A 24,841-nucleotide genomic window follows, 5' to 3' on the forward strand; every position below is an offset into this window, starting at 1 on the left:
TTTTTAACTTGAAACTCAAAAAAAGACCAAGTTGGAAGTTCTGACTATAATAGGGAGCACTGATACCTCCTCCAATTAAGGGAAGGGATGAATGCAATTCAGTCATCCTAACTCATCTAAGAGTAAGGGTTGGGAACCTCCTATTGAGATGGATGAATCTGAAAATCTCGATGGCATCTACAATATCATAGATAGAGAATAGTCATCTGTCATAGTAGGAAGAGCACTAGACATAGAGACAGGAGAACTGTCTCCTAAGACAAGACTCATTAGCTGTGGGACTTGAGCAAGTCACAAAATCATCAAATGTATGAATTAGAAGGAACTCTAAAGACTATCTAGTCTAATCCATACCTGAAATGTATCTGTTCTACAACATGACTATCAAGAGTAATCCATTCTTTCCCTGAAGACCCAAAGTTCCAATGACCTAGAATGTACACTATCTCCTGAGACAGCCAGTAGCCCATTTCTACTTTGGGATATTTCTAATTGTCGACAGTGTTTTTTACATTGATTATAAATCATTACATTTCTAGCCAATTCGTTCTCCCAGGACCCAGAAGAACATCTATTCCTTCTTCTACATGAAAACCTTCAAATATTGGAAGATAGCTATTATATTCCCCTTAAGCCTTTTCTAGAATAGTAAGATATTCCTAGTACTTTTAAGCAGTTTCCGTAGAGTATGATAATGAGACTCCTTTACCACTCTGGTTACTCTTCTCTTGGTACTGTCCAGATTGTCAATGTTCTTACTAAAATGTGTTATTCAATGTGGAACACAATTCTTTATATGTAATTTGAGACAGGAAGATTAGATGATTTGCTTAATACAGATTAAGATCATATTATTTTATTTTGATTATAAATTGCATAACAATTTATGACATTGTTGAACTGTCTAAACTCTCTCATCCTCAGTTTTCTTGTGTTTTAAATGTGTGTGTATGTGTGATAATAATCCCTTTATTTCAGCTTCTGCTGCTTCTATGTGTTGGCTAATATAGTTGGGCCCACCAACTGCAGTTATAGATGATGTAAGGGTGATCAATAAATTACTAAACTCTGGAGCATGGGTTCAACTGGTCTTTGGTTTGCAAATTTGTACTATCTGGAGTGCCTAATTCAATGACCATGGTGCTCTTGGTCATAAGACTGGTAAGTTACTTTTGTGTCCCATACTTGGGCTCCAAGGATAGGTAGAACAAATAAATTTCTGTGGGATTGAGAGTTAGAAAAGAGTCTAATAGCTAAAATCTAGGAGCTTAAATAAAGGAGATATAACTTACGGTAATGAGTGAGTGGGGATAAAAGGTGGAGAACAGGAAGAGGAAAATTATGAAAGCAAAATACAAAAAGAAGGAAAAATTTTTACTTAACTATATTGCCTAAAGTTAAACTCAAATGGATTACCTCCAAAACACAGGTCCAGTAAAGTTCTAGCCAAGCAATCGCTGTTCTATCTCCTTTGGAATGTATAAAAATGATAAGCTTCATCCAAAATTCCTCTGATATCCTAAAACTCCCCCCCACCTCCTCCCCCAAGCAAATGCAAAGAAACAATTTTCAGTGTACTAAAAATAGTAATATTTTATTTTCAAAAGTTTAATGCTAAATAACTTATTCTTTGAAGTTTTGAATGCTTCTCCTTTCTTGAATAAACTAAGTCTTGGTGATTAAACTTAGGGAGACAGCAATGTAGTACAATGGGAAGGATATTGGATTCAAAGAATCTAGGTTAGAAATGTGATTCTGTCAATTATTAGATGTGTGACCTTAAGTCAATGTATTTGACCTCTATGGACTTCAGTTTACTCATCTACAAAATGAGTGTTGGGTTATATGACCTCTGAGATAACTTCCAAATCTAAATCCATGATTCTATGTGCTAAGAAATTATTTATTTTATTTTTTAGGTTTTTGCAAGGCAGTGGGGTTAAGTAGCTTGCCCAAGGCCACACAACTAGGTAATTATTAAGTGTCTGAGGTCGGATTTGAACTCAGGTACTCCAGATGCCAGGGCCGGTGCTCTATCCACTGCACCACCTAGCTGCCCCTGTGTTCTAAGAAATAAGAACACATTTATTTATTGCAGTATAAGGTATTTAATGACCACATCTTTGGAAAAAAATTCTCTCACAGAACTTTGTGTAAATAAATACAGTCTATAAAGTAGAATTTTTAAACATCAGCTTTTAGTTTGCCTCATAGGTTTTTAACAATTGAATAACATTTCTCCACCTTTTTAAATGTTTTTCATGACCAGATGGAATAAAAATTTATAAATGACTCTATTTCTCTAATTTTCCTTTTAGTAGCTTCTTGACAAAAAATTAGCAACAAAAGTATAAAATAAAGTTATATAGTATTTAATGACTTTTATCCTGAATAGCTTTCTCAATTTATGTTATGCCTATAAACTTTGGGAGATTTGCTTCCAATGTATGAAGAAAAATTCTAATAACAATGTATAAAAAAATTGTCCCATATGGAAAGACGAAAAAAAATCTGTTAGGTTTTGGAACTATTGTTGTGGAAAGAATGGTCTGATCTTCATAGACATCCCCTTCAATGAATACCATGACCCCTTCCAGTTCATCCACACTACTCCATCATCTGTGCCATGTTTTGCCATATCCCAGCTATAATGGCCACCCCAATAGTATCTGCCATTTGGGTTGGCTGAATGGCATCTGTTGTACCACCATCCACCACCATCTTCCTTAGAACACTGTTTGCTTGAGTCTGAAGTTGTCCTGAAAAGAGAAATATTAAGTAGTTAATATGTAATATATTATAATAATGACATACATTAAAAAGAAATCATATGGAAGAAGGAAATATTGTGTTTTTGCCGAGTCTAAAAGTAATCATTAATATGTCAGAAATTCTAGATATAAAATTATTTTTCATTTCAAGAAGTATAATTCCAGCAGTTTCCTCCCCCCCCCCCCCCCAGTTTTTTAGTAATGATAAAGAAGGATCTGATTTTGAGGCATGTTCTGCAAATTCTTTCTTAGACCACTAGACTGTGGTAAAATCATGATCTAGAATCTTATTAATGACTTCTCCAGGTTTGGTGACTTCCTGGAATGAACTGAGATGTCTGCGGAGACAGAGGGAACAAGATTTACAGCAACTCAAGCTAAAAGGAGCATAATGTTGGCACCTGGATGGAACAAACTTCATAAACCACAACAGAGCAAAGCAACACAAAGTGTGCCCTAAGTCAACTTTTAAGATAAATTTATTGGGGGAAGGGGTGGAGAGAAGTTGGCACATGAGGTCCTCTGGGTGAAAGATCCAGGACACTGTGAGGCTACTGTTGGAGAACCATTAGAGCCAGATCAGTCAGGGAGAATCTAACTTCCTATTTTTTTAATTATTTATTCTTGCTTTGGGCTAAGATAAATTAATTTGTACACAAGATTTGTAAATGCTTTCTACCCCCTAGAGATTTCTTTGCTCTGGGGTAAAGCCCAACTCACTCCACCCCTAGTTATGACTTAGCTAGCAACCTCAAATAGCTTCCCTTAAGCTGATGTTAAAATATTCCACAAAGAGTATAGTAATGATAAGCAAGATTCTACTTTTGATTTGCCTTCTTTCCTCCCAGCTGGCTTCTTGATCAGCAACACAGGCAAAGAAGCTGCCTACGAAACTTGCAGAATAATTGTCTCTACAGGGAAGTTACTTAATTCTGCTCTTCTGCCCAGCTATATCTACCTCCAGAGAATAGAGAGACTCATAGAGTAATATCTCAGAAGCATGTGTGAGACTTTTTCTTTTCTCCAGTTTCTACATTGAGAAACCAGAGTTCTTTTATATTTCATAATAAGATGGGGAGTGAATTGCACTGATGAAGTAAATAATATAAGTTCAATAAGGGAGTAGCAACCTCATCACTTTTTAAAAGAATAATAAACTGTAGGTTATTAAAGAACTACTTAGGTTACTAAAAAACTGATTTATAGATGGAATGCCTTTATTGGGCTATCAGAGATACTGGAATTTTTCTAAACATTTAATCATCAAGGGAACATTTTCTTAAAGTATTAGAGATGTGAGTATATGATGGACCATCTGTAGCCTGAAAACGAATATTCACTGTTAATGATTCAGAGTGGCATGATTAGTGTATTTCAAAGGAGAAATGAAATATAGACATACCATCCATCATTATCTCTGTCATATGTACTGAACAACATGCCATTGTGAATGGTCATAGTCCTGTTCTCTCCCACAAGTTGTGATGCTCCATCCATAAGGGCATTGCCAGCAGTTCCTTTGTATTTATTGACAGAGATCTGGTACTTGTTGCCTTCATTCTGTACTGTGAATCCTCCATAATGAGCCTTCACCTTATCACCTTTCCAGTCTTCCATTTCAATCAAAAGTTCAGTGGGTCCCATTTTTGTAAGTTGGCTAATTTTATCATTTCCAAGCCAATATTCACCTAAAAATTAAAATAATACAAACTTCCATGAAAATTAAAATATTTGAAAACTATCAATATTCCTGCTCTAGCTGATTGTAATTTTTCTACTTCCTTGATAATTTAATTTTTCTAACACTGATAAGCTCACAGTAAATATCTGAGAATTGGGATGCATTCTGAAAGGCCAGTATAATGGACTAGAGAAAATGATATTTAAGTAATATTCAATGGTAGATGATAAGTAGTAAAAAATGTTGACAACCACATATATACTTTAAAATGAAAAAACAGAAACTTTTTGAAAAAGTTTTTTGAGGGGCGGCTAGGTGGTGTAGTGGATAAAGCACCAGTCCTGGAGTCAGGAGTGCCTGGGTTCAAATCTGGTCTCAGACACTTAATAATTACCTAGCTGTGTGGCCTTGGGTAAGCCACTTAACCCCATTTGCCTTGCAAAAAAAAGCCTAAAAAAAGAAAAAGTTGTTTGAATTTTGATAATAATTTTACCTGGTAAACCACAGTATTTCTTTGCTTCTGCATTGGTTGCAATATTTCCAAACCCTTTTTTGTATGCATCCCATTTTCTGCCAAAGTCAACACTACCATCTTGACGGTTCTGGATTACTGTCCATCCTTGTGATGAGAAAGAAACCAGGATTGTTTTCATTAACCAATAAAAAATTTTCTTCACAATTTGTATCCTTTTACAATTATTAGTAAGTGCTCAAAAATCATTTAAAATTATTTAAAAGGGGGGTAGCTAGGTGGTGCAGTGGATAGAGTACCAGCCGTGGAGTCAGGAAGACCTGAATTCAAATCTGACCTCAGACACTTAATAATTACCTAGCTGTGTGACCTTTGGCAAGTCACTTAACCCAACATTGCCTTGTAAAAACAAAATAATAATAATAATGATGATGATGATGATTTAAAACTTATACTTAAAATAAAACAAAATACACCCCTAAAAACCAAGCTCAAATCTTTGTAAAACAGCAGTAATATAACTGGATTCAGAGGCACAAAAATAATCAAAGATATTCTATATCTTGGGGAGATTGATGTAAACCAAACCAAAGTATTAAAATACTGAAGTTTTGGCAAAAATCTTTGTCCTTATAAGAAAATCTTTTATAAGCAAAAAAAATCATTTTAATGATTTCTTTATAAACATATTCAAAGTAGTAGATTACAAAATTTGGGGATAAAAGGATAAACATAAAGACAAAATTATGTAGCATTCAAATGATTTCTGGGATAATAGTAGTTGAGACAATATGAAATAGTGAATAAAATTCTGAGTGTGGAGTTAAGAAATTCTGAATTCAAATTCTATCTCCGACCTTTACCAACTATGTAACCCAAGCAAATCATTTAATCTTTACAGATCCCTTAGGTAGATAAGCATAATTCTATACGGTTAAATCCCCATTGGAGAAATTTCAGATCCTTTGGGTATGATAATGCCAATAAATATTAAAAGTCAGTTCCAGAGTAACATATAAAGAAAAAAAAATTTTATGGTCTTTGGTAAAAGTTAACTATAGTATCTCACTAATAATATTGTCATACCAAAATTGTACTTAAGATTCTTTGAAATTGAATAGTTTGCAATATCATAATTATTTAACATATCAACACTTTGACAAGTACTTATCAAAACTTCTACAATTCTTAAACTCTGGTCTCATAAACATTAACATCATATTATTGACCTAAATACATTTTACACTATGATTACATCATAAAAATTTACAGAACCATGTAGTTACCTCCATTTTCCGTCTTCATATCACAATAAACTCTATATGGTTTGGCAAAACCATCAGGCTGAATGAGATACATTTCAGATGTATCACCTCCTTTCCTAATAATTTCTTCACACTCTGAAAATATATAATGTCACAGATCATTTATGCAAGAAACTTTACTATCTTAAGAAAATGTATAATCTTTCTATGTCTTGCCTACAGATTATTATATAATTATTATATAATCTTAAAAAATTAAGAAAGAAAGTTATTGGCTTGGTTTCACAATAGTTTAATTTAAAAGTCATTATCAATAAACATAAAAAAGGAAAATAAGTTCCCTTGGGCAACTCATTTAATCTCCTTTAGTCTTAGTTTCTTCTTTCTATAATGAGGGAAGTTGCTAGGTGGTTTTTAAGGTAACTTTTACCTCTAAATCTATAATGCTATAATTATACATCTAAAAGAACAAGTGGCTATTATTAAAAAGTGGATATTTGTAAGTAGATCATTGCAACAAATCAATTGTATGTCTATCTCCATGGTTTTGATAATGTAATAAGATAAACTGGCTTATAATACTGGTAATTGAGATACTTTCACTGTTGCTATATAAGAACAAACTAGGCATGCTGTCACATATCTGTAATCAGTACTAGGGGAAAGCTTGAGAGTAGTTGACTACTTAAGTTCTGAACTATGATAGGATTAAAACCAATCAGTGTTCTTCTTGAAGCCTGGGATCAATTATAGTAAGTCTCCAGGAAAGGAAGGTCACTAGGCTTTATGAGGACCAACTGGCCCAGGTTAGAAAAATGGAGCAGGTTAAAGCTCCTCAAGCTGATTGATATGAAGAATGAGCCCTGACAGGCTATTGCACTTTCACCTTGGGTAAAAGGAGGGAATTCAGTTTCAAATACATATACCTTTATATATAAATGTACACATATACGTATGTGTAAACACAGTAACTAAACTTAGAATTTGAAAATCAAAGCTTTTAAATCTTTTTCAGTCTATAACTTACCTTTAAGTTTGCCACCACCATACAATAGCACATAAAACAGAGGAATTTCATATCTCTTGATCTCATCAAGCATTACTCATCCAACCATTCTCTCAATCCTTCTGCAAACCCCACTTTCCAACATACATCCAGCATACTCTCTTTGTTTCACATTATTGCTGCTACCTTCATACCCTATCTGCCTCAAACCCCCTTTCCCATCAGAAAATGGGTAGCTAGAGAGGAAAAAACTTCAAGTGGTCTAATAACAACATGGAGATCATGTGTTAAAATGCCACTGTGAAACTGAGAAAAATTGAGGTTTCCGAAGTTCCTTTCCAGTCTTCTATTGTAAGGCAACATAAGCTTTTGCCAGTGTTTTAAGGTACTGTGCTTATTAATATACCTTTGCCTGAAACCACTGGGATATTGCAACTGACAGTACATGGGGTGCGGCAGTAGTCCATTTGGGTTGAAATATCGCTTTCTAATTTCTGTATTTTGCTTCTTAGGTTTTCTAGAATTGCACGAAGCACTTGGATGTTTTTGGGGATATGAGAGTCCACGACCTCCTGGATATAAATCAGATGCTTCTCCAGTTCAGAAGAAAATCCATTTACTGCATTTTCATTGACTAAAAAAAAAAAAAAGAAGGAAAGAAAATGGAAAGAAAGGTCATGATTTTCCCTTCATTTTAAATGTAATTCCACCAGCACTTATTAAATACATTTAATTGCAAAAGACACTGTTAGGGGCAGCTAGGTGGCTCAATGGATAGAGAACTAGTCCTGGAGTCAGGGCACCCTGAATTCATATCTGGCCTCAGACACTTAATAATTATCCAGCAGTGTGACCTTGGGTAAGTCACTTAACCTCATTGCCTTGGGGGAGAAGAGACACTGTGTTAAACACTGAATACTGAAATCTTGTAAAAGATGGATATGAGATATGATTAAAGTCTGCCCATTAATTTATCCTATTAACCAGATGTTGAAATGTTGAATGGGTAAAGGGGAGAAATACAATTATACAAATCCATGTAATAATGAGCTATTATAACAGAATCATTAGTACTGTCTGAATAAAAATTATGACTAGAATTAGAATTTACTGGATTGTCTTTTATTAGTAATATTGGAAAATGGAAATTCCCATGTTTTCTATTTTTGATTTTCAATCTTCTGCAGACTAAAAAACTTGCTGTATTTCCCCTTCTAAGAAGATATATATATATATGTATATAAATACATATATATGTATATATATATAAATCTTCTGAGTTATAATGGAAATACATGTTGATTAGGGAATAAAAGTAGCAGGGAATCAGACATCTTTACAGAAAATACTAATGCTGGCCTCAAATGAGATGATTCATCACAAATTGTGGGATGATGTTTATTACTTAGGACATTTTAACAATAACAGCACTGATGAAATGAAATTTTCTTGCTACTAAATTTTAAAGTTACTAGATTTTACTAATTTTTAAAGTATTATAATAGTATATAAACAAACCATTAGCTAAAGTTTTAATGGGGATCAACTCAAAAATTACCCAAGAACATAAATGAATAGATCTGAGAAGGAAATGAGATAATATTAACTGGACACAGTTGATGTAAACCTGTCTAGTTCTGTAAAATGACCAAGAATTACTAACCACAAGAAATTGAAAAAGAATAGGAAAAATCAGAGGCTATACTAGCTTCAGGCCAATTGGTTCTTAGGGTTAGGTGGACTTGGAGTCACTGGGTCTAATCTGAATCATGGCTTTGCTAAATATTTGCAATATATGACCTTGGGCAACTCACTCTCTTGACCTCTCTGAGTTCCAGTTTTCTCATCTGTAAAATAAGTGAGCAGGAGTGGATGATATCAAGGTCCTTTCCAGCTCTCTGTCTATTACCCTAGGAATCACTTTTAGGGTGAACTCTTTTTATATCTTAGTCATTAATGCCCAATAAATGAGTCTGGGTCTAAGCAGATTGAGACATTACAGTTGAAGAATCAGAATTTCATTAAGAGAAGAACAAGACTTGTCTATACATAGAGTATGTGCTAAGCTGTGTCCAGGATATAGATAAAAAATGGTTCAGAGATGACAGCAATATACCAGACAAATTTAGAGATTAAAATAAAGGAGGGGTTCCACCCTCATCCTATGTCAAAATCTTGCAATGTCAAGCATTTTTTTCCTTCACTGCTGAGTAAAGCCTTTAAAGAAATATGATCTTATCTTAGTTGAATTAAAGGAAAGAGGGGTGGCTAGGTGGTACAGTGGATAAGAGCACTTGGCCTTGGAGTCAGGAGTACCTGTGTTCAAATCTGGTCTCAGAACACTTAATAATTACCTAGCTGTGTGGCATTGGGCAAGCCACTTAACCTCATTGCCTTGAAAAATCTAAAAATAAAATTAAAGGAAAGAGATTTTTGCTAATATTTTCCTTGGGAAGTCTAGGGGATGACATCACTCAGGGTTTTGAGGGAGACTGGTAGTAGCATGAAAGACAGAAGAAAACCTTTGGGATAGTACTAATAGATTTAGCAGAAGCTGTTCTTTTCTGAGGGGTCTTTTTTTCCATCCCTTAATGATTATTTAATCCAGTCCCCTGATTTTGTTGATGAGAAAATTGAGCCCAGAGAGACCAAGTTATTGGCCTAAAGTCACAGAGTGATAGAATCAAGATTTGCCTCTAAGATATCTCACCTACAAACATTCCCAAACACAACTATCCCCAACTTTCATTTTTTTTTAGCGTGAGATGAAAACAAAATGATAGCTACTTTTTACTTGTTGCTCTCTTTGGTTCCATAAGTTCTTTAGGATTTCCATCTGCTGGAAGCTGGTAGTAGTCCTATGAGAAAATGATTCCACTTCAGCCCCTAGCTCTTTAACATTGCCTTTCACAGTTCTTTCTTGTTTCACTAAGGTGTCTTGCAGCACACATCCTGTTGGACACAAGGTTCCCTAAAAGCAAAGCAAAAGACAAGGAGTAAGAAATCCATTGCATGCATTTAGAAGAGTTGAAGATAAGTCCTTTTAGCAAACAGCATGGATGGAGAGCTCAGTTTTAACCCATTTAGCATGTTGGTTGTTAATTTAATGTTTAATTAAAAATGAAAAGCTCAAAAACAATATTACCTCACCTGGATTTAATGTAAATGTAATGTAAAACCATCACTGCCATTATAGTCTACTCTTTTTTTGTCTCCAAAGGAGTGTATAGTTTGGAAATGCCATAAATAAAAATAGTCTTGTCATCAAAGCCAATTTTAGGCACTTTCTAAGAGAGTGGCAGCTTTTTGCCTCTTGGATTACCAAGTCAGGAAGTTAGTTTTAAATTAAGAAGAAATCTTTAGAATTTGCTTATTATAAGTTTTCCTAAATATTAATAAAAGAGATGTACATTTTCTATCTATTGCTTACTAAGGAATTGCTATAATTGTTCGATGTGCACATGGAGACAGAGTCCTCTGTCTTTACATTTACCTAACTGCTTTCACATATGGCACAGTTAGGTTACAGGCTTAAAAATATGATCACTATTTGTAAGTCTAAGTTCTTTGATTTAGAGATTGTATAAAATGAACATGCTGTAATGCTCTATGCTTCACCTCAATAATAATGGAGAATCTGACTAGTTTCCTCTTCAAAGGGATCTCTTAGAAAGTACCCGGGAGTCAAGTATTGCAAATAGTAGTTATATAAGTATTCCTTATGTTTTAGCCATAAGATGTGGTAGCCCAATCCTCTCCTGAAGACAGACACTGAGAGAAAGGGAGAAAGTGAGAGAGCGAGAGTGAGACAGAGAGAGAGAGAGAGAGAGAGAGAGAGAGAGAGAGAGAGAGAGAGAGAGAGAGAATGAGAGCAAGTACCTCCTACCTCTCAAAGAAGAAAGCCTAGCTAGCCTTGGAGAACTCAAATTGAAGAAGTTTGTCACTTTAAACCTAAATTCCTCTCTTGGTCTTCTGAAGATGTTTGTCCTTCATTCTTGAAGATGACCATGACATCAGGAAGGTGATGTCATGACAAGCACATGAATTGGATTTGAGGGAAGAATGCTTTGCTAAGTCACCAGCCTCACTCTCTCCTCCAGAGCCATCTGGGTCCAGTAGCTAGATATGAATCAGGGTGATTGGAGATGGCCCAGGATGTGAGGCCATCAGGGTTAAATGTCTTACCCAAGATCACACAGTTAGTAAAAGTCAGATGTCTGAGGCTGGATTTGAACTCCCATCTCCTGACTCTAAGGCCAGTGTTCTATCCACTGTACCAACTAGTTGCCCCTCTTGGTCTTCTACCTATTCCTGGGAGTTGTGTCCTCTAAGGCCAATCCTTCTACCACATGAATACTCTTAAATGTGTGAAGATAAAGACCGTGGTCCCTTTGGTCTCTCTTATCCAGGGCTCTCCATTTTTTATTTCAACTCCTTCAACTGCTCCTACTATGACTACTACTATCCTACTAAAATCAAGAACAAAGCTAATTTCATATCATATTAAGTTGTGATAGTAAATGGTGCACAGGTATTAAAGACTAGGTTAAGAGAATAAAAACCTTTTAATACATTACAACAGGGGAAGAAACTGTAGGTTTCTTTCTACTTGCTTTTAAACTTTTTTCTTTTTATTATGAATTAGACAAATCAACATTTCCATATATAAGGAACAGAAGAGGACTATATGTGAAACTGTGAACTTGTATAATGTATAGTTTTCTTAACCTGGTCACAATAAAACTGCTCTCCTGCTCCTTTCTGTGTATTCTAAAAAATGTTTTACTTACTCTTTTCTCCTCCTCTTACTAATTCTCCTCTTCCCATTGAATAGTCAGCTGAATATTTTGCTCAAATGTGGCAAAACCAGGAAATCTTTAGGACCAAATTTCTGAGTTCCTGCTGTGCTGTATCACTCAATTGTCATTCCTATAAGAATGAAATCCTGACCAGAAGCAGGAACACTTCTAGCATTGGTTAGTAAAACCAAAGAAAATGAAGCAAAATCCTTAATAAATACATTTCAGTAATTCTGAGCCCTTTTCCAGGACTGATTCTCTTCATTTGCCTTGACCAATTTTTGCCAGAGATTTTAATGCACTTACCATATCAGCATCAGCATGAAGACAGCCTCCAGCATCAGGGGCTTTTCTTTCCAGTTTTTTCTGTTCAGCAGACTGAGGTTGGGCTGGACGAGCTCTGTACCCTCCCCCGCTGATGGGAGGTGGAGCTGGTCTCAGAGAAGGAGCTGATTCCCTTCTCTTATCTAATGGTCGATGACTCCGAATATTCTGTTCAGGCTTCATGAAAAAAGAGAAAAAGATTTGTAGTCATAACATTCTTTCTTTTAGATTTTTGCAAGGCAAATGGGGCTAAGTGGCTTGCCCAAGGCCACACAGCTAGGTAATTATTAAGTGTCTGAGACCAGATTTGAACCCAGGTACTCTTGACTCCAGGGCTGGTGCTTTATCCACTGCTCCACCTAGCCACCCCAAGTCAAAACATTTTAAAGTTGGTGGGGACCTTTGAAGATCAGCTGATCTAGAAATTTGTAACTTTTGTTGTGGTCAGGGACTCCTTTTGACAATCTGTTAAAATTTATGACCCTCTTCTCAGAATGTCTTTAATTGCACAAAATAAAATACATGATTATGGAAGGAAACCAATTATGCTGAAATATAGTTATCTATCTATATAAATATATATATATACATATTCATATATTTAAAACTAGTCTAGTCTAAATCCTTTTTTAAAACCCCTCCCAAAACTCTTCCCTTAATTCTGTAACATGCTTAAACTAACATTCAATTTCTCTTTCAGTCCCTGACTTTATCTCTCTCCTATCTCTTTACTATGCAGTTGGAAAAGAACTATCTATACTGCTTCTACTTATTCTCTATCCAATTTCAATTCAAATCTTTGCAACTTGGCTCTTGTCCCCAACTGTCCTGAAACAATTCTTTTCAAATTCCCTACTGACTTCTTTAATGCTAAATCCAGTGACCTTTATTCTGTCCACATTCTCCTCTACCTCTTTGTGCAATTCAACATTAACAACCACTCCTTCCTCTTTTCCTAAGGCTTCTGTGACACTATTCTTGTTTGTTATCCTTCTACCTCATTGATTACTCTTTCTCTGTGTCTTTTTGTTTGCTGGCTCCTCAATTTCTTCTTGCCTCTTAAATATGAGTATTTCTCAAGGTTCTGTTCCTGGTCTTTTCTCAGTTGAATTTACCCATTCTTGTTGTTTCAAAATCTACCTCTATACTCATGACTTCAAAAACTCTATTTTTCCAATCCTACTAATCATCTTGCAGTTTCAGTTCTTACATCTGTGTATTAGATAACTTCACTTGATTGTCCCACTAGGTCCACAAATTCAACATGTTCAAAACTGAACTTAACTTTTCTCTCAGATTTGTGCTTCCCTCTAACTTTTCTATTTCCGTTCAAAAGCACTACTGAGATCAACATCCTCATTTATCATTTATCTTTGACTCTTGCCTTTTTTTTCCAAATGGTTTTCATGGTTCCAGACCATCTTTTCATACCAATGATTATGCTATTTCTCCAAAGCACTACTTGTTATCTAAGCTCAGTATATACCAACTCTATCAAGAAAATAATTTTTTTATTGAGGGGAAAGCTTATTAACATATGGATGCCATAATACGTAATAAGATTTGAAGAGAAATAGTACACTGAATGTTGCTAATAGTAGCTCCTATAATTCTTAATAACTGATTTCTTGAATCTTTTAGTATATTATCAAAATGTTTTCCCTAAGTAATTCCTATGGCAACCTAATCTGCTGCCTCTTGGTTACTTTCTTTGAATGAAAGACAATGATTTTTTCCTTGTTTAAAAGCAACTCTGAATTTATATTGCACTTGAAAATATTTGCTAACTTTAAAAGATAATTGCTTCTCACAGTAACAAGAAAGAAGAAAAATAGAGGAAATAGTTTTAAAAATGTTAAAACATAAAAGATTCATAAAGCTTTATCAGGTGCTTCAATTATAAACTTATTGTATTTTGATCCAGAAGTCACTGAATAACCAGTTCTGCAAATCTCATTCATGCATTTATTCCACATGTATTTTTAAACACTTAATTCATACAACAAATTGTAGTAGGTACTGTATGGCAAAAAATGGGGCATGGTCTCAGCCATTAAAGAAATCAAGAATCTTATAGAAATCTCATTTCCTTGTTCATAGGAATGTGGTGAAATTTATCAGTTTACAGTGGACAGATTTTGAATAAGAATTATTTTATGCTTTTAAGTTAAAAGTTGCCTTAATATAGGCTGGTGAGATTGAGGCAATTATAGCACCGATTAATTTAACTAAATAATTCAAGAAAAAATTTACTTTGAGGTCTGACCTCCAGATAAGCTGTCTCTAAGAATCAAATTAACTAGAAAAAATGCCTTTTTGTAGAATGACAGAAAAACTCAGTTGTCCTTCAGTTTCTAATGCTAACTCTTTTTTTTTTTTTAGATTTTTCAAGGCAATAGGGTTAAGTGGCTTGCCCAAGGCCACATGGCTAGGTAATTATTAAGTGTCTGAGGTCAGATTTGAACCCAGGTACTCCTGACTCTAAGGACAGTGCTCTATCCACTGCTAACTCTTAAAGAGGTCACTTTTCCCTATTGACTACTGATTATCCTCATCTATGAAATAAGAATCATAAAACTGTCTTTGAATTTCTCTCAAGTCAAAAATGTTATTTTGACTTTATAAATTCCCTTTAATCTGTCCTTAAATTTTTACTGAATAAGTGACTTAAAATATAATACCTGAATGAAATATATTTTTATAAATAGATGAATTAGACTGGGCTATTTGCTTTATAATATTCTTTATACTTACAGGAAACACAATAAGAATTACAGTATTCATTTTCTAATGCTACAGTCTGTTTTCTTAGATTACTATTGATTATTAAAATTACCTCTTTTTTTCAATTGCTAAATATTGCTATTCTTCATTGACAGGTAAACTTAATAACAATTACTCACATTTTGCTTGTTTCTTATACTCAAGTTTTCTGGCTTCTATTCTTTAACATTTTCATAATTTTTTCTTATCTGTTAATATTAACATAATAAAATCTTAACATGCAGTTGAAAAATTAAATGACAAAAGCATATCTTACCTTAGGTAATGCTTCATCCTAAAGAAAAGAGAGATCAAGAGTCAGAAAAGATAATAAAACAGTAAGAAAACAATCTTTCATTTACATAAACAAATAAACCACATTTTCCATGAAAACTCTTAAAGTACTTACTGAAATTATTTCAATTTCATTTTTAAAATTTTCTATCATGAATTAATTTTAGCTTTCAAAAAATAATAATGCATATATAATTACATAAAATTAATATAACTATCATGAATTTTTTATAGTAACCACCTCATCATAATCAGTGCTGGATTTAACTATGGAAATACAGAGCAGGAGCAGCAAAAGACGCTTCATGGTAGAAGATTTTGGGAAAACCCAAGCAATCATTCTTTGCTGATGAATCTGAGAGTGAGATCTTCATTCCTATATATACACACTATGCAGTTTGGTAGGCCTGATTTTAGAACTAGCCAGTTTCCAGTTAATATCTAATCTTGTTGGCTAAACCATTTTAAACACTTGAGCAACATCTTCCCAGCAAGTCGTATTTTTCTTGTCATGCAACCCTTTTGCTACTGATGACCTATTTTAGATGCCACACAAAATGTTCTGCAAATCCTCCAGTTTGGAAAGATTAAGGGAAACCAAGAATTTCTTGAAAATAATGGGTATCACATTCCAGTCACCAAAATATAGATTCAGGCACACACACACACACACACACACACACACACACACACACACACGTATGTGTATATATATATATATATATATATATATATATATATGTGAATATGCTAATAAAATTTTTCAACTATTTTTCTCAAAATGTGGAAAATTTCAAAAGATCAATCCAAAAAAGTTTAAGCTATTTGCAAGGTAGTGATTTAAACTGTAAATACATTATTTATATCCATAAATCTTTCTTTTTCAGGGGCTACCACTTAAGTTTTTAAATATCCATAGTGAGAAACAGAACTAAATAGGATTTAAGAGTTCACAGTTCATGCCCTTCCCTCTAGTTTTACAAATGAATAAACCCATGCTAGAGAGGAGTTGATTCAACAATACAGGGAAGGACTAGAATATACAATTTTGAGTATCACATTTTTAACCACTAGTAATCACAATTACTATGATTCTTTCGCAGCTAAAAGTCTTCTACAAAGAAACCACAGTTCTTAATATTCTTTAGCAAATATTAAGGAAGAAAAAGATTAAGAGAATTCTGTTTTTCTTAGGAAATTTATTTTGTCCTTTCTTGAAGCAAATAAAAATGTTCAATATAAAAGCTCAAAGATTAATAAAAATGTATCATGATGAAAATAGTTGACAATTGGTGTCTCAAGATATTGATTGGATATATGGATAGATGGAAATATATGGAAATAATAAATGGATGGAATATATGATACAATACTTCTGGAATAGATGTTTGCATTGAGAGGAGTCTGTTCTTTATTTTTTTTTAGCTTGCATCATCATGAGTTTTTGTACATACAGCCTATCAATATTTTCACATACTAAAAATGATCATTACCTTTATCATTTTCAATCAGTCATATCTTCTTTGTTGTTATTTTAATTAGTTTGATCTGAATAAATAGGCACTTGGAGTTAGAGACATCTGAGTTTGAATTCAACCTCAGACAACGCAAACCTGGGCAAATCATTAAACCCTTCTCTGATTTAGTTTTCCAATTTCTAAAATGGGAATAATTGCACATGCCTCATAAGTTTATTGTGAGGCTCAATGGGACAACATATGTAAAGTGCTTACAAACCTTAAAGCACTCTATTAAATGCTAGCTATTATTTTAAACTCACACACAGGTCAATGAAAAATTAAAATATAGAAAAGTTGAATGAGGAACTCTTTATGAAATGTATATACAGAATTTAATTTGTGGTAGAAGAAAAATATCCATTAGGACAAAATTAGTTTGCTTTTTTTTTTTACATTGAGTTGTGACCTTTAAAAACTAAGCTTCAAAAAAGATAATCTAATAATGATATCAGAAAAATACTGGTGCCTCTTCTCTCTATATTTTATTATGTATCTCCTAGTCTTATAAACTAATGTCCAATGAATCAAAAACAGTCAGTTTTGAAACCTGTGAAATTTTTCTCAACCTATAGTTTACTTATTAGTTTTCCACAATTATTGCATTAAAATATGATTTTGTGTTATTATGCTTACATATTTAATTAGTAGAGTAACTGAAAAGTAAGACTATGTTTGATAAGATGGAAAAGCATTACTTTTAAAAGAAAATGAACCCACTCTAGATATGAATTATTAACTGAATACAGATTCTTATTGATAAAAGAAACTGGGGTAAAGACTAAAATGAAATTCTCTTTTTTTTCATAATATTATCTGATATTATTACATTTTCAAGAATCTACATTAGGATTAGTATATTTCTGTGATAATTATTATAACAGAATTAATTGTATATTTTAATTGGTTGCATGAACTCTGATTTCTTAGCTACCAGGTAGGAATGGAGAACATCATTTAATTTCCAAAAATTTTTCATTTCACTGTTTTTTTCTCTAGGGCATTAAAAATTATTTTCATCACTGAAATATAAATTCTTACATGTTTTCAACTTGCATATTATTCATATTGTGAGGAAGGAAAAATAGAATACAAAGGGTAAATGTATCTTGGCGATAGCAAAAAATATGACCACACTAAACAACAAAATTTGGAGTTAGAGAAGCTTTAACAAGTGCTTCATTCCTTAGTTCAAGGTTCCTCTCAAACTTTCACACATAAGCATGTGAGTAAATGTGGTTGGCTTATCACATATTAAAAAACATTAAAGAGAGTGAAGGAGTATAAGATCCTAGGATTTATTTAGAAAGGGTCTTAGGAATCATTCAGACTAATCTCCTATATTTTTGAAGATCATTTGTGAATGTTTCTTGTTTCAAGTTCCTGTTTTTTGGTAGTAGTTAGTTTGTCTACTGAGTTGGTATTTTAACTCAATTGGTCTGTCTGTTGCAATTACAATCCAATATGTTTAACATGATCGCAAAAAAAGATAAAGTAACTTATTTTGTTTTCAAACAGAAATGGAGGAATGAAATTACATTTACAGAAAGTTAACTAAAAAGGATGTTCTCTTAGGGAGAAATGGGAGTACTGTTTGTTTTGCTGTGTTTCTGATCAATAGGGCAATAGTGCAGTGTATGCATTACACAAGTCAAGGGTAGTAAATCAGTGACAAAGAAAACAAAGATAAATCTTCCAAGAATGATAATTTCTGTGGGAGGAGTGAGAATTCCTGAGGTCAAAGCATCTCAGGGGCAGGGCTGGGAATCACAAGGGCCAAGATGGTGCCACGGGAATAGAGATTTTTTTTTTTAGTTTTTGCAAGGCAGTGTAGTTAAATGGCTTGTCCAAGGCCACACAGCTAGGTAATTATTAAGTGTCTGAGGCCGAATTTGAACTCAGGAACTCCTGACTCCAGGGCTGGTGCTCTATCCATTGCGCCACCTAGTGGCCCCCGGGAATAGAGATTATTATAGCAGTCCTTGGCACTCTGTTTTCTTCTCTTTGAAAGAGGGAAGTGTGTCACCAAATGTTTCCTTTCTTGGTTACTAAGTAACCCAATAGCCCTGCAAGTGATGGACAATGTATACATATGTGGCAAGGTATACTACATATAGAAGTGTCAATGTGTGTACTCATACACACATTTAAGTACCTGTATATAATCTATACAAGTCTATGTCTATATGTACGCACATTGTACAAACGTGCACATATATGTAATTTAATTTTTGCAAAGATGAAATATTTTTCCTACTGCTTTACACCCACTTTGGAAAGAAAAAAATCAAAATCCTTACGTTGATATGCAGAGTGAAGCAGAACAAATTCCCATATTGGCCATGCCAAGGAAGATACAGGCCTCATTTTTCACAATGTGTGCTTCGTCTCTCTGTTAGGCAATGGATAGCATGTTTCATTATCTATTCTGATCATGGTTACTCATTGCATGAATCACAGTCTGTATGTCTTTCAATTGTCTTTTTCTTATTATTGTAGAAATTATTCTCATACTTCTGCTCACTTTATTCTGTATGAGTCACAAAAAAATTTCCTTGAAAATTTCCCTTTCAGGGTCAGCTAGGAGTACCTGAGTTCAAATCAGACCTCAGACATTTAATAATTATCTAGCTGTGTGCCCTTGGGCAAGCCACTTAACCCCACCCATTGCCTTGCAAAAACCTTAAAAAAGAAAAAGAAAAGAAAAGAAATGAAAATCTCCCTTTCAGGTCTTCCTTGTCATAACATTTCTCATTTAATTGGGTGTAAAAGAGATGAATTGGTACAAAGGCAAAGAAAATAATAGGCTTTTTTCCCCCTGCCTCCTCCTAAGTTGGGGGGGGATCAAGTACTATATTTCATATGTTCAGCTGATATAAACTGTATCATGGCAAAAGGAACTGTATTCTCAAATCTCAATATATTGAAAACTCTTTCTGCAGCTCTCCTAGCTTGCAACAGGGTGCATATTTCAGAGATATTATTAATAGTAGAGGTCTGGAAGAGTTCTATTTTATCTTTGTAGCATTTTCAGTGGCATGTATCTAAAAATATTTCCTTTATAATCTTTCCCATTTCCAAAATGTTGTTGATCCCAAACTTGGGGTCAATCTTGGCACCTCACTTTCATTCTCCCACATATGCAATCTACCGCCAAAATTTGGTGCTTCCACATTCATATCTTTTAAAATAAGTTTTTTCTCCATTAGCATAGTCACCCACTTAGTATGGGGTACAAGTATATACCTATCTTTTCTAGATTATTACAATAACCTTCCAATATATCTGGATGCCCTAAATCCCTTCCCAATCCAAGTTATTTTTCACTCAGTTGCCAAAGTGATTTTTTTTTTAGGTTTTTTGCAAGGCAAACGGGGTTAAGTGGTTTGCCCAAGGCCACACAGCTAGGTAATTATTAAGTGTCTGAGACCAGATTTGAACCCAGGTACTCCTGACTCCAAGTCCAGTGCTTTATCCACTACGCTACCTAGCTGCCCTCTCAAAGTGATTTTTTTAAAGTGCAGGTTTGATATGTCACCCTCTGCCCTCTCTCCTCTCCTCCCACTTAACTCTAGTGGATTCCGATTGCCTCCAGGATCAGATATAAGCTGATTGATTGGTATTTAACCCTCTGTATTACCTGCCCCTTTATTCCTTTCTAATTTTCTTACCTTTTATGCTTACCCACCCCTAATCTAACTATATTGGTTCACTTGCTGTTCTTCAGACAAGACTCTTCTGTTCCCAAGCTTTTGCATTGTCTGTTTCCTGGTTTTTTGGATAATCTATATTTATCCCATAATATTTTGTTTTTATATAGTTCTTTTCATGTTGCCTTCCCTTTTAGACTATGAGCTCCATGAGAGCAGACTTTTATTTTTTAAAATATTATTTATTTTATTCTAAACTTAAGATATAAAGCAAGCATTTTCATAACATAGAAAAAATATTGTACATGAAACTGCAAATGTTTCATGTACAACCTGCTGTTTTTAAATTTAAATTTATTTATTATTCCAACTACATGCAAAGATAATTTTCAACATTTTACTATTCCTTTTAAATATATATTCGTTATCATGTAACTTTCTTCCCCTACTTTTTTCCTTCTCTCTCCCCTGCCCCCCCCACCCTAGAGATGGCTACCATTAGGTGTGTGTGTGTGTGTGTGTGTGTGTGTGTGTGTGTGTGTGTGTGCAAAACCATTTTCTATATCTATCAGTTCTTTCTCTTCCTTCATATGCCCTTTGTATTTAATATGGAAATTTTTTTTTTAGGTTTTTTTGCAAGGCAAATGGGGTTAAGTGGCTTGCCCAAGGCCATACAGCTAGGTAATTATTAAGTGTCTGAGACCAGATTTGAACCCAGATACTCCTGACTCCAAGGCTGGTGCTTTATCCACTCCACCACCTAGCCGCCCCTTAATATGGGAATTTTTAATAGTCAAAATGACTTTTTTTTGCTTAAAATAATACCACTATTATTGTATACAACATTCTTTTTCCCCCATTTCTTGCATACCCAATACTTAGCACAATGTCTTGCACATAGCAGGAGCTTTAAAAATCGACTGGTAAGCCTGCCCTCCTCACTGCTGCCTCTTAGCTTCCTCTGGTTTCCTTCAAAATTGAAATTCTATCCAACTTTTTACAAAAAGCCTTCCCTGGTCTGTAGGCTTCTGCTCTTCTGAGATCATCTCTTTGCTCTGTAAATATCCTGTATATATCTTGTGATTTATTTGTTGTCTCCCCCATTAGAATAGTTCCTTGAGGACTGTATTTGTCTTTCTTTTCATCTTCAGTGATTAGTATCATAGTAAGTTCTGCATAAATACAAAAGTGGCTTAAAATGAATTAGAGTTTTATTTTTAGAAGGTCCTTAAAATAAAGCAAAGATATTTTCTCTTAAACATCAATGTCAGCTTATCTTGATTATGAGAGCTTTTTTTGCTTTATTTTAAAAATTAGTGTTCAGCATTTTTGAGAATACTTTTTAATATACAGAATTTATCTTGAAATACTTGTTTTTTTCAAAAAATAGCAATATGGCCTTTTAATATACTTTTATGATGATTTTAAAAGTAAGAAATATGTCCTCTCTTAAGTAACCTTCCCTAATAATCCTCAGGATAAGTTGAAGATCTCATTAGTGATTGTCAAAATACTAAGGATTCATTTTTCATACTTCAACAAGACTAGCAATCTTAGAAAGATGAATTATGAATTATGCTAATACTCTAATGATTTTAAACACCTGGAAAAACCATATTATATGAGAAAACTATTACATACAATAGATTGTCACAGTGATCTACCCTTAGAAAATTATTTAATTATTTTTTGAATATCCTTTTCTCAATACAGTTTATCATAATTCAATCCCATGACATTTTGTAGGAAAATACTTACATTTTCTTTTTTGAAATAGCTTCACATGAAAGGTAAGATCTGGGGGAAAATTTAAATGCTATAATTTTATTATTTGCAGAATTATTGAGCTATAAGAAACCTTTAAGGTCATATTGTCTGACTTTTATTGACAGGTCAAAAGTCTGAGGCCATATGGCCATGGTTATTTGGCTACTAAGTGGCTACAATGGGTGTCCAACTCATTCTTCTAGGCCCCATCACCTATCTAAAAACATAAATTCAAAATACTCCACAGAACTGAGGAGCAAAACAATTTTGGAATAAAGGGGAAAAACAGAGGAACATATAAAAGCACAATTTGATTATAATACAAACACAGGTAGTAATATGGGCTGAGAAGAGAAAGCTAGACTGTGGGATCATGGAAGACATAAATGCCAGGGTAAGGAATTTATAGTTTCTACCATTAGCTATCCTGTATCAATAACAACTTCAGGGCAGGAATTTCTGACAGTAAGTAAGTAGATAGGATGAAACATTATGCTAACTAAATTTGCAAAGCAATATGAAGTATAATAGTCAAAGGTTATGTTAAACCAGATTCTGAAGCTATTTTGTCTTACGGATCCTTTTGGCAATCTGGTGAAAATTACAGATCCTTCCTCAGAATAATGATCCAATTTTTAAAAAATCAATAATTGAATTAAATGCTAAATCTTAGTTAAAAGTGAAAGCTTTAGTGAAAATAAAGATGTGACTTTTCCCCTCAAAGTTGCTTGGTTACCTTTCCTAAACCCTGAATTAAAACTGAATAAAATAGCAAGACCCAAGGGGATAAGAGACAGCATTCTCATGATATGAGCTGATTTTATGACTGGTCTAAAGGGATGTTAGAGAACATTAAATTCCTCCTTCAACAGCTGAGAAACTTGAGGTTCATAGAAGTGACCCGACATCCTGAAGGTTGCACAAAGGACCACTGGAAAAGATAAGAACTAGAGCCCTAGGATCCTATCAAGTGTTCTTTTCATTAGATTCTGTGACTTTGAGTACAAGAATATTGACTCCCAAAGATTCACAGAGAGTCCAGTTTGGGGCGCAAACAACAAATCATATTAGTTTAAGATGGGCTTCATCCTTGACACATCAGTGAATATGGAAAATTTAGCAATTCAATAAGTCAAATTCAGGGGGCCCCTTAAAACAACTGGAAGCTCCACATAGAAAAGAAAAAAATTCCTTGAGGAAATCCTGAAGGAAATAGCACTGAAACAAATATTCAGGTAGTTTTCTGTCACTATCACTGCCTAAAATCAAAATATCACAGGAATTTTTGAGAATAAAGGGAAATTTAACAGAGGTTTTTTTTTTTTATTTGTTTGTTTGGTTTTTTCTTTTGCAAGGCAATAGGGTTAGGTAACTTGCCAAAGGTCACACAGCTAGGTAATTATTAAATGTCTGAGGCTGAATTTGAACTCACATCCTTCTTACTTCAGGGCCAGATTTCTAATCATTGCACCACCTAGCTTCCCCCTAGAGGTTTAACAATAATAATTTACAGGTTCACTCAGAGAATTTCCTCTAAAATCTAGTCTAAAGTCTGGTTGTCTCTTTTGTAAACATCCCCTCTTGCCCATGGTTATCTGAATAAAACATTGATCATACTAGACTTTAGAGGAAATTCTCTGAGTGAGTTTGTGAATAGTAACAGTGACACCCACTGGTCAAACTTGAAAACAGAGACCTATAGCTATAAGGAAAAAAAGGGATTGGGGATACCAGAATATCAGACTGGGACAGCAAAGGTCAATTATTTTCAACCTATACCTGGGGAATCAAGAATTCCTTTTACAAAATACTCCAAGGAAGGATTGTGGGAAATCTGGGACACTATTACACTGTTGGTGGAGCTGTGAACTCATCCAACCTTTCTGGAGAGAAATTTGGAACTACACCCAAAGGGCAACAAAAATGAACATACCCTTTGATCCAGCAATATCACTACTGAAGAAATGATGAAAACGGGTAAAAACATCACTTGTACAAAATTATTAATAGCAGCCCTGTTTGTGGTGGCAAAGAACTGGAAATCAAGTAAATGTCCTTCAATTGGGGAATGGCTTAGCAAACTGTGGTATATCTATGTCATGGAACACTATTAGAAACCAGGAGGGATGGGAATTCAGGGAAGCCTGGAGGGATTTGCATGAACTGATGCTGAGTGAGATGAGCAGAAGTAGAAAAACACTGTACACCCTAACATGGGGGTGATGTTCAACCTTGCTTGTTCCATCAGTGCAACAACCAGGGAAAATTTTGGGCTGTCTACAATGGAGAATACCATCTGTAACCACAGAAACAACTGTGAAGTTTGAACAAATTTCAAGGACTATTCCCTTTAATTTAGAAAAAAATCCCAGATATCTTATTTTCTGATCTTGTTATCTCTTATATTTTTTTGTTTCTTCCTTAAGGATGTGATTTCTCTCTCATCACACTCAATTTGGATCAATGTACAACATGGAAACAAAATAAAGCTGACAGATTGCTTTCCGTGGCAGGGGAAGAGTGAGATTAGGA

General features: G+C 34.2%; 1 protein-coding gene across 1 annotated transcript; it reads right to left on the reverse strand.

The window, feature by feature from the left end:
• Positions 1–1,566: 1,566 nt before the first annotated feature.
• On the reverse strand, positions 1,567–15,746 carry FGB (fibrinogen beta chain). The gene is made up of 9 exons (XM_074229099.1): positions 15,617–15,746; positions 15,359–15,376; positions 12,301–12,495; positions 9,983–10,166; positions 7,602–7,829; positions 6,211–6,324; positions 4,946–5,071; positions 4,174–4,459; positions 1,567–2,759 (listed from the first exon to the last, which is right to left on the reverse strand). The coding sequence occupies exons 1-9, from the start codon at positions 15,713–15,715 to the stop codon at positions 2,528–2,530; spliced, it is 1,482 nt and encodes a 493-aa protein (XP_074085200.1). The 5' UTR covers positions 15,716–15,746; the 3' UTR covers positions 1,567–2,527.
• Between the last annotated feature and the right edge of the window lie 9,095 nt (positions 15,747–24,841).

The sequence above is a fragment of the Macrotis lagotis genome, chromosome 3 (genome assembly GCF_037893015.1).
Source record: "Macrotis lagotis isolate mMagLag1 chromosome 3, bilby.v1.9.chrom.fasta, whole genome shotgun sequence".
NCBI lineage: Eukaryota > Metazoa > Chordata > Mammalia > Peramelemorphia > Peramelidae > Macrotis > Macrotis lagotis.